Here is an 11,078-nt window from a genome sequence, read left to right on the forward strand (position 1 = left end):
ACACACACACACACACACACACACACACACACACACACACACACACACACACACGCACACACGCACGCACGCACACGCACACACACGCTGCATATTACATTCTTCGTTATTTATAGATACAAATAGAAAAAGGATAATTTTACATGAAGAAAAATATGTCAAAAAGTTATTTATATATAAATATTCTTCCCAAACATTCGAAAAATATTTGAAATTCAAGATATTAAAGATTAAAAATTAATATAATTATTAATATTTATTAAAAATTAATATAATTATTAATAATTATATCATATAATTATTAATATTTATGAAATATTTATAAAATAATTATTACAATTTATACATGTTTATACATATTTTATAATACACACACACACACACACACACACACACACACACACACACACACACGCGCGCGCGCGCGCGCGCACGCGCATTTTATATATTATATATGTATGGATATCATATAATTTTATTTTATTGTTTACTAATTAATCAATACTCATAATTACTCATTTATAATTATTTTAATAATCACAAGTATTAATTATTTATATAATTGACTATTATGTAGCAAATTATTATTACAAGTTATTCAAATTTAAAACAGAATATTTAATTTAAAACAAGATTTTATTAAAAAATTCTATTTTAGATTTACAATGTGTGATTTTATTTTATATTTTTCCATTTAGAATTATCCTTTCAATTGTAACATCAATAACGAACTACCCTGTCTGTATCTTAAATTATACGTTTGTATAAGTATTTATTTTATATTATCATAAACCTTTTAAACAACTTAAATTTTTTAATATCAGGAACATTTATATTAAATTTTATTTATCCGACCCTAACTATTCGATGACACTAATCAAACTCGATACGATTTTTACACAAATCTCGGAGTTCACTTTGCGAGTACCCGCACGTCCCTAACTTTAAGCGTTCATGACTTTTGAGATAACGTTTCTGACCGAAACTGATACCGCATTTTTGACACGTATACGGTTTGTCTTCGGAATGGACGCGTTTGTGTCTGGTTAGGTCATTCTTTACGCCAAAACCCTTACCGCATACGTCGCACGTATGATTTTTTTCACCTGTATGTACTGTCAGATGACCCAACATTTGTTGTCTCCAACGGAACTTTTTCGCGCAATAAGTACACTTGTGCGGGAACTCGTCTGTATGGATCTTACTGTGTATATAGAGAGATGCTTTGGTTTTGAACGTCTTGCCACACGTGTGGCACACATACGGGCGTTCACCAGTATGGATACGTCGGTGGTCTTCCATGGCAGTCTTCATGGCAAAGCTGCGACCACATATATCACAGGTGTGATTCTTCACGCCGTCATGCACGTGTTTCAGATGATAATATAGACTACCACCCTGAACAAATTGCTTCCCACAGATGTGGCATGTGTATGATTTCTCACTCGAGTGTGTGCGTACGTGAGCCCAGTGATTTTTGCGTGAACGGAACTTCTTGTTACAAAATTTGCAAACTATCGACGGACTGGTGCACACAACTTTTTTGGATTTGAATTGTTTGACATTTTTCTCTATATATTCATTGGACTCTTTTATTTCCGCTATAAGATTCTGTCGCGTAGCCTCGTTTGATGTTGTCTCTTTCGTGCAATTTGTTCGCATCTGATTAGTAGAATTAGAACCTTCATCTTCTGTACTCTTCTTCTTATTGTCATTTATCAAGGAGGACATTGTAGATGATGTATTTGTGGAAGACGAACATTTAGTTGATGTATTATCTGCAGGAAAAAAAATATTTTCTGAATTTTCATCGATTACATTGGACGTTTTAGTTTGGATTTGATTGATTTTATTTCTCCGTTCTCCGTTCTTATACACTCGTTGGCAATAACTGTGGACGATTTTTCGCTCGTGTGTGACTTCATTTTTTAATCTGTAAAAATAAAAAGTAACCATTTTTGTTAACAAGCTTATATTTTTATTATCATTTTGTATATAATTTGTGTGTGTGTGTATATATGTGTGTTAAAGATATTTAATTTATTTAAACAAATATTTAATAAATATTCTTTTAGTCAATTTCATATATATTTATATTACAAAATCTTAAAGTTCGTGAAAAGAAAATTTTATTTGTAAACAATGTGCGTTGAAATCAACAATTTTCAATCTTAAAATTTCACACGATATATTTATCATTTTCTTTAATAATTGCAAGATATATCTTATGAAATTTACTTACAGTTTCCTTTGCTCAGCTTCTTTTTGTATTAATGACCTCGAGAATTGTCAGATTAAATTTTTTTTATGCAGGATTTTAGAGAATATAGTTTCTCAGTTATTCCAAATACTTCTTGTTTAGTAATACTTAATTTCTTATTTTATTTGTTTATTTTTATGAGTTTTATCATAATCATTTTAATAAATTAAAAAAATTATTTTAACCAAGAAAAGCAATCTCTGGTTTTTTTGATTGTAGTTTTTTTCTTTAATACATGAAATTCCCTTCGATTCGATACAGATACAGAATATAATGAAATCAATACGAATGATTTTTCTATAAAGGATTGTTTAGTTCTTTTTGTTTCTCGTCTAATTTTAAAGTGTTCGAAGGATTAATAGCTGGTGTATTGATGGCATCAAGTTTAATGTTCCACAATTTCAGTCGTCCAAAAATAAATCCTGCATCTTGTCTCTTACGTGCGTACAGCCGTATGTAAATTGCCACAGTGTCTCTTCAGATATCGCTCCTGAGTAAATTTGGCGCCGCAGATTACGCAAACATACAAGCGTTGATTGGTATGAGTGCGTTGATGACGGGTGATGCAACCTTTGCTGCGGAAACATTCGTCACAGATATCGCAGACATACGGCTTTCGACCAGAGTGCCAGATCGCGTGCTTGTCCAATTCTTGTTTTCTTCTGAAACCGCGGTCGCACAGAACGCAACGATATGGCAGGATCTTTGAATGGTAGAGTCGGTGCACATGCAGGGACGCCTTCTGCTTGAAGGATTTGCCGCAAGTCTCGCATACGTGAGGCCTCTCACCGGAGTGAGTGCGCCTGTGCTCGTCCCTCGATGCTCTCGAGGCAAGATGACGACCGCAAATATCGCAGGCGAAATTTTTAACGCCGTCGTGGACGTCGCGCACGTGTCTGTTCAGACCAGACGCTGATCGAAAACTCTTGTTGCAAATGGAACAAATGTACGGCCGTACGCCAGCGTGAATGTTATGATGAATTAGCAGATTATACGATGTAGAAAGAACTTTTCCGCATTCTTCACACTTGTGAGAGGCACTTCCGTCACCCTTTGTCGTTTTCGAGCGAGTTAATTTGACGTGTTGTTTTAATAATTGTTTTGATCGTTTTGTACATTCTTGAGAATTAATCATATATTTCTCTTGAGATTTCTGCGTTTGTTCAGAGTTGTTCGGAGAATTTGCCGAATTGTATTTTTCCAATTTCTCGTCAAAATCGCTAAGATGCGTCGATGACAGACATTTCTTGCTAGATACCATTGATTGAGCTTTTCCGACATTAACGTCAGACTCTTCGTTCCTTGGCGAGCTGACTCGTGCGTGTTTCTCCGATTCGTCTTTCGACACTCGACGCGTACATCTGAAAAAAGAGTCAGCCCGTTACTTGGGGGGCGGCCAAACTTCGTGATGGCTCGTGACTGAGCTTTTTATGATTAACTAAGTAGCGCTTTTGGCGGAACGAGAGGCTGCAGTCGGTACAGCGCCAGGGTTTCTCATCAGAATGAATCAATCGATGCCGCTTTAGCTCATACTTGATACGAAAGCAACGACCGCATATATCGCACGCGTGCGGCTTCTCACCAGTGTGCTTAGTGATATGCACCATCAGTGGCGGTCGTGTGCGGAAGGTCTGATCGCAATAACTACATTTAAATGGGAATACGTCCGAATGCGTACGATTATGCACGAACAAAGAAGCCTTCTGCTTGAATGTTTTGCCGCAGACATTGCAGACGTATGGCCGCTCGCCGGTATGAATGCGTCTGTGATCCTCGACGTTGCGCCGCGTCGAGAACATGCGGCCGCACAGATCGCATGGTACATTCTTGATGCCAGCGTGAGTATCTTTCAAATGTCGTGTCAGACCCTGATTCACGCGGAATCTTTTACCACATAGGTGGCAAGTAAATAGTCGCTCGCCCGTGTGGATGCGCAAGTGCCAGTAGAAGGTGTACGGTGAATTCAGATTCTTGCCACATTCACTGCAATGATAATAAATCTTACCGTCGTGTTCTATTCGGGCGCGAAGCACTGTTTCTGTGGCTACAAAAGACTTCCGACTTCTATTTACGACCTCAGGATGCGCCTCCGTCAGATGAATTTTTAACAGTTTCTTTTTCTGTGCCGTGTGCTCGCAATAGTTGCATGGATAAGTTCTGAATTGTTTTTTCAATGGTTTTACTGATGGAAAGCAAAACTCGTCATCGTCGCTTGTGCTCTTAATATCTTCTACTAACCGGTTTTTCTTTTTTATCGTATCATCGTCGGTCTTTGTTTTCTTTTCTGTCACTTTATTACGCGTTCTTGACGAATCTTCTTTGGCTGAATCATGATATTTGCAGTCCGTCATATGGCGGATTAGATGGTGTTTTCTTTTAAAGACACGTTGACAATTATTGCAAGTATAACCCTTCTTCACAGATTCACTCATTGACTGTAGAATTGTCGATTTATTTTTTTCTTGATCTCTTGAAGTGTTGGAGTCCATTTTCTCGGCATATTTTTCTGCAGTGCAATTATCTGACAAATTGCGTGTTTCTCTTTTCGAAATTTCTTTAGCAATCAGCGTCATGCTTCTCATCGGATTGCTTTCGTACTTTATCGTGGCATTACTTGCCCACAGTGCAGCATTACACGAGGAATGGTATGCCGTGAAAGATCTCTCCTTTGTCAGCTCGCACCTGGAAAAACAACAAAGGCGGCAGATTTGAATCGATTTCGTCGAAGGCGCGAAAGGCTGTATCTACATAGAGAAGCAGAGAGAAGGAAAGGGCCATGATACTCTTTCGGCTTAAATTTCTAACGTTTCTTATCGTTAGGACACTCGCAGAGATTCGTTGTGCCGGCTCTTAATATGATTGTTCAGGTAGCGCTTCTGCCGAAAAGCGAGACCGCAATGAACGCAGACAAACGGTTTATTATCGGAATGTATAAGTTTGTGTCGCGCGAGTTCGGACTTGACTCGGAACTTCCTCTCACACACGTCGCACACATGATTCTTCTCGCCGGTGTGCGTGGTTACGTGAGCCAGCACTTCCTGCCGCCGACGGAATCGCTTGCTGCAGTATGAACATGTGTGCGGGAATACGTCGGTGTGTAGTTTGCTGTGGATGTACAAGGACGCTTTGGATTTAAAGGTCTTCCCGCACGAATCGCAAATATACGGTCGTTCACCGGTATGAGTACGTCGGTGATCGTCTCGCGTCGCCTTGGACGCGAACGATCTGCCGCATAGATCGCACACAAAATTCTTCACCTTCGCATGCACATCTTTGAGGTGCCTGGTGAGTCCTCCAGAATCACGGAACTGTTTGCCGCACACGTGACAAGTAAACGGTCGCTCATCTTTATGGATTCTCATGTGTCGTAAATATGAGTCTTTCAGCTTGAAGCATCTACCACACTCGGCGCACTGAAACGTATTCTCTTTATGCGTCGCTTTTCCAAGAATCTTGCACAGATCTTTAGTGTCCTTTTCATTGTCAAGTATCAAATGCATCGAGTTGTCGTCAGAAGAAATGTGATCTCTCTCGCTTTTCTTCACCTCATGTGCGACAGTGATCGTCCGAAGCTCGTTGTTGTCCTCGAGATCAGAATTTTTTATAGAATGGTGCATCGAAACAGGTTCTCCCTTCACTTCGATAGGCAACTGATCGTTACTCTCCGGCTGTTCAGATACGGTAGATGGTTGATCGTGCGCCGTGTCCATGACGGCGATCCAGACCGAGTCGGAATCCTCGGCCGTCGCGTTCGGCTTTGTCAGGTTGCGGAGTCTTGGCTGGGACCGTTTCCTGTATGGCTTCCAAAATGCTTTCGGCGTGTCCGGGGACACTTTTAACGGTGTCCGGACGCCGCATGACCTGCAAAATAGCCGAAACTTGACTCCAGGTTTTGCGATTGCGCGGCATGACGCAGCGGAGAATTGCGATTTCGAATCGGCTGTCACAGCCGCTCGGTTTTTTTTTTCTAGGTAATCGCTAAAGCCAATCACCCCGGCTGTTACGGCGTGTTACCTTTCTCTTTCTATGCTTTGCTCAAAAATCTTTCGTTAAGTTGTCGCAAAAATGTTCTTGGCATATCCAACGCCGACAAATTGTTCAGTTTTTATGTTTTCTTATAAAAAGTGGCTCAGCGAAGTTTCACAGTTCGTTATGACGCGTATCACGATTGCTCGTATGTAGTCGATGTCGAACAGTCTTCATCTTTTCGTAAGATACACGGAAAATGTTTAACAAGCTTTATGTGACACTTGCATATATATTATTCGCATTATATTCTAATATTCTATCATCTATGTGCTAAAAATACGGCGACCATGAGCAAACGTTCATATAAATGAGGAACAGGTAACGAGAAAGAGAATTTCGTGCTCTTTTTATTTAGTTAACAAATTAGGAAAATATATGAGATCATTACCTGTCAGATTTATTAATTTTTTCGATACTGCAACCTCCACTTTTATCATCGTCCTGTTGACTTGGCTGTAATAAGACGTTTAATTAAATTTCTTATGTTTCTGATTCAAGAGGATTATTTTTTAGTTTAATCACACTTACTAGTGGATCCGTAATATTAGACGCAATATTAGTCGTAATATTAGACGTAATATTAGATGCAATGATCGTGCTGGCTGTTGTGCCAAACATAGGTGCAGTAACTTCTAAATTATCCAAAGAAGGATTGTAGTACTGCAAATATTTAAAATATATAATTAGAATATTGTATAGTTATGATAATGAAAAAGCAAAAATTACAAAAAAATTGATTACAGAAAAATCTTAAAAGCAAGTAATGAGGAAAAAACGAATAATATAGGAAAATAGAATAAAATTAAGCATATCTATAACAGAAAAACATGTTTTCTAAAGTAAGATGTAAAATTAGTTAGGATTAGTAAAGCTCCATGAACATGATGTAATGACAGAGTGTAAATGAAGAGTTAAATCTCTCAAAAAAAGAAGTATATATTTAAATTCTAAAGACAAATGGCAAGCCTTTACCTTGTACATGTTATTTTGAACATAAATAAGCAAGAGATCATATGAAATCAAAAAAAAGTGAATCTTGTTGCCTAATAATACTTTTGTGTGCATTTTATAATTTCTAGTTCAAACAAATGTTATTATATATTTTATTTGAACTCTCAGAATGTACAGAGAAAAATGTCTGGTTGAATCAACTAAAATTCTGGTGGAAAATAAACGAAGAATTCTAATTAAGTCTATTAGAATTCTTGAAAAATTTAACTAAAAAATTTTGATTATCTCAACTAGAAATCCAGTTAATTCATTTTTCTTCGTGAATATAATTAACTATCTTGCTAATTAGTTTTGTAATCTTAAGAATCTCTGCTTAAAATTCTTTAAATCTCTTCATGCATTTTTACCTCTTGTTTATTTCGCAGATGCGAATCTTGCATTTCCAGCAGCTTTCTCTCCGCATTTAGACACCCCTCATTTAATTCATGCCAGGCTATCAGAAAGTTTGCGCAACGTTCGCACAATTGCAACGGCAAAGTGTCGCTTTCGGTTACCTGTGAAAAACAATAAGCAAATGATCAACGAGTTGTTTATCAAGTTACTTGAACTGAAACTCGACGTTTATTGTACACACGTGTATCGGCAAATACTTGAGTATTTTACTGATCAAGTCATGTTGTGCTCCCTCGCCCTCAAAGATGGGTATCATACGATCGCTCGTGTTAGCGCATATCCTACAGAGATGCATCCACGTCAATGTGACCTCCGTCTGATGCCTGTGAGACATCGTTTCTTCGATGTTCCCTTCAGGATATTGCACAGCCTGGTCCTGCGATATTAGGAAAAAGTCCTCCTCGGTTCCCTCTGCTTCATTGCGTCCTTCATGCGACACCATACTTTTTACAGTCTCCATCAGAATAATATCCTCGCCGGGAGAATCCATTCCTGGCGGCATCGAGTTACTAGACTCCATGCTGATGAAAAAAATGACCACGTGTTCAATACGCGATCAACGAAAATTCGTCGAATAATGAAGATGTAATTCTCTCACTGTATACGTCGCGAACACGTCCGTAACACGTGTTTAATAAAAAACGTTTCAAAGCGAACAAAAAGTAAACAATGTTGATGCAAGCTTGTTCCTAAGCCTTCTACTTGTGCTTGGAATGTTTCCGACAGCGCTCGCATGCGCTTAACGATTCGATCAGAAACTTGAGAGAGGACATGACGGCCCAAAATCTGTAACTGCAAAATGCTGTCGCGCACTACCGTCCTCTGAAGAAGTAGATGTTAACTATACAACAATATGTCCTCTCTCTCTGGTTTCTCTCTGCCGTCGATATAATTTCGTTAAGTTCATTTTCCAATGTTGCATATATTATACAAAAAAACATAACGTTTTCGTTTTATACACAAGTGAGCATGATTTTTATCATTAATATTTAATTATTAATTTTATCATTAATATTATTAATATTTAATACTTAACAATAAAATAAAATAAAATTCAGTGTAGTATTGTTATATTAATATTTTGATTTAAAATTTTATTATAGAACTTTAAGTAATAAGTATATTTCTATACTTGCGCGGCGTTTAAATGATTTACAATTTATAATTGCTTATTATTTTATAAGTATAAGTAAGTATAAGATTTTTCTTTCATATAATTTTTTCGGTAGCCTTCATTTATTTATTCTAATTGATTTTTAATTTTTGGAAAAAATATTTCTAGTGAGTATTCAAAACACTTTTATGTTTGAAATTTTATAGTATATGTAATATGAACTATGTACTGAATACATGCTAACATTGCTTGTCGAATGCGTACAGATCTCTCTGTCCTCATAAAACGCACGTTCTCAAATTCTGAAAAAGACTGAAATTTTTTTTACGCGTAGTGTTTATATACCACATTTGGAAGCTAGCGTGAACCAATAAGCGCGAGGTATCGCGCTTATTGGCTGGCATGCGAGTGGTGGGGTTCGCCGTTTGGTTCATATAAATAGCGCGTAATTCTCGATCTCACGCTTTTGCGACTCGAGCAGGGGACGGGGTATGTCCTGTCATTTTAACGTTGAAAAAGTTCGCAACCCTGTCTTCGAATCGATTGTGATTTTTTTTGCATTGATTTTTTTTTAATCTCTGCTGATTATAAAACAACGAGAAACGGCACGAAGGATCGTTCATCGTTGGATTTCTTTAGATAATCTAAGGTAATCAATAATTAACTTTGTCTTTACTTTTCGTAATAGTGTAAATATCGCGTATGCAGATTCTAGTATAGCACACTGATTATTCAATCGAAAATATATATTTCTTGCATACTCGTTCGGTCGAAAATCAAAACGCGCAACGTCGCGTCGTGTCGTCGCGTCTCGCGTCTCTTGTTTTTATACGCGTGAAGTTGACTGCACACGGAAAGCGACGTCGCTTCCTCATTTCGATCGCATTCACATTTCATTCGTAAAATTCATTTGCCACGGATATAGGATGACACGGCGAAACGGACTGGCTCTTAGACGAGTGGAAATGCGTGATCAAATATGGTAATTAAAACCTATGTAATACCTGAATGTATAACTTGAATGTATATTTTTATATGCGATATTTAACAATTCGATTATAGATTCAGTAATCGCTTATTAATAATCCGTTCGAAAGCGTATTTTGTAAAACTTATTTACCGAAAGTATATCGCTTGAATAATTTACAAAGAGATTTTCGAATATCAATCTGCAATACGGAAATAACAATTATAAAAGATGAGCGTATTTTAATATACACTTGCCTTTTATGATTGTTTTCATATTTCGAGCATCAAATATATCTCGACGTACGGAAAATTCATAAATGCGACGCCAAGAGTGAGAAATGCATTACGCCGCGTCGTTCGCATCGATTTTGGTACGCCAAGTTAACCGCGCAAAAACGCTATCTCGTCATCTTAATTACAACTACGATTCATTTACATATCTCGGTCTGTAAATGAAGTGTAAATATAATTACGAGATTGGCTGGCATCGATCAAATGATTGGAACTTATATTAAACTTGTATCGTTTATTGCAATACTTAATGTTCGCGCAATTATAGATTCAATATTTAAATGAATATTGAATTGTTATAAGAGAAGGACGTGCATTGCCACCGTGTCGCTCTTGGCGTGTGAAATTGATCATGCGAGAGACGAAATCGACACAATAATTGTATTTATGTTTTATTTGCAGAATGCGGCAAATACGAGATGATCGGCAAATGAGTGACGTCGCGACTTATTGAATTGGTAAGCAGAATTTATATTAATTTTATATCGATAATTCGTTTGAACACGTATTTAACAATATTCGTGCAGTCGAATAGTTTTTGATGTAAAGTCAACTATCCAGAAATTTTTCGCTATTTTAGATTCATTCCAATGTCCAAATTTTGTAAAATATTGCAAGTATCAAATTTTCTGTGTTATTTTTTTGCTGTCGCATGAATTATGTATCACATATAATTAATATTGACAATACGAACAAAATATGATATGGTATAATATTTAGAGTGTGTTCCGCTTTCACGCTCATATGCTGTAAGCATCAGTTCATCCTTGTATATCAAATATTAAACAGGACAAATGATGCTTACAAGTATTGTACGTACAAAAGAGTACAGAGCGCATCTTTAATAATTATTTGCAATTGCACTTAATTTTAATAAATGATTTGTTTCAATAACTAGATATTGTTTACATGTCACAAAGTAAACAATAGGAAGAGAAGAGAGACGAGAAGCAGGTGACAATTCTGTGAAGAGGAGGAGGAGGAGGAGGAGGAGCAGGAGGAGGTAAAGGA

The 11,078-nt window shown here is 37.1% G+C and overlaps 3 protein-coding genes across 3 annotated transcripts; all 3 read right to left on the reverse strand.

The window, feature by feature from the left end:
• Positions 1–873: 873 nt before the first annotated feature.
• Positions 874–1,731, reverse strand: LOC105624093 (gastrula zinc finger protein XlCGF7.1-like). The gene has a single exon (XM_012205453.1). The coding sequence runs from the start codon at positions 1,729–1,731 to the stop codon at positions 874–876; it is 858 nt and encodes a 285-aa protein (XP_012060843.1).
• A 965-nt stretch (positions 1,732–2,696) lies between these two features.
• LOC105624083 (zinc finger protein 239-like) lies at positions 2,697–3,521 on the reverse strand. The gene has a single exon (XM_012205443.1). The coding sequence runs from the start codon at positions 3,519–3,521 to the stop codon at positions 2,697–2,699; it is 825 nt and encodes a 274-aa protein (XP_012060833.1).
• Positions 3,522–3,633: 112 nt separating this feature from the next.
• Positions 3,634–8,213, reverse strand: LOC105624082 (zinc finger protein 260-like). Its single transcript, XM_012205442.1, has 5 exons — positions 7,875–8,213; positions 7,648–7,794; positions 6,818–6,949; positions 6,678–6,742; positions 3,634–4,942 (listed from the first exon to the last, which is right to left on the reverse strand). Exons 1-5 carry the CDS (start codon positions 8,211–8,213, stop codon positions 3,634–3,636), a joined length of 1,992 nt encoding a protein of 663 aa, XP_012060832.1.
• Positions 8,214–11,078: the final 2,865 nt, after the last annotated feature.

Source organism: Atta cephalotes, assembly GCF_000143395.1.
Source record: "Atta cephalotes unplaced genomic scaffold scaffold00072, whole genome shotgun sequence".
NCBI classification, from domain to species: domain Eukaryota; kingdom Metazoa; phylum Arthropoda; class Insecta; order Hymenoptera; family Formicidae; genus Atta; species Atta cephalotes.

What these genes read in the sequence shown, in the direction of transcription:
- LOC105624093 (XM_012205453.1), bottom strand. Translation starts at nt 1,731, where the DNA reads ATGTCCTCCTTGATAAATGACAATAAGAAGAAGAGTACAGAAGATGAA.
- LOC105624082 (XM_012205442.1), bottom strand. Translation starts at nt 8,213, where the DNA reads ATGGAGTCTAGTAACTCGATGCCGCCAGGAATGGATTCTCCCGGCGAG. An exon ending in CTAATATTACGGATCCACTA is followed by an intron (nt 6,743 to 6,817) that starts GTAAGTGTGATT and finishes GTCTTATTACAG; the next exon opens with CCAAGTCAACAGGACGATGA. An exon ending in AAAATTAATAAATCTGACAG is followed by an intron (nt 4,943 to 6,677) that starts GTAATGATCTCA and finishes TTGTTTTTCCAG; the next exon opens with GTGCGAGCTGACAAAGGAGA.
- LOC105624083 (XM_012205443.1), bottom strand. Translation starts at nt 3,521, where the DNA reads ATGGTATCTAGCAAGAAATGTCTGTCATCGACGCATCTTAGCGATTTT.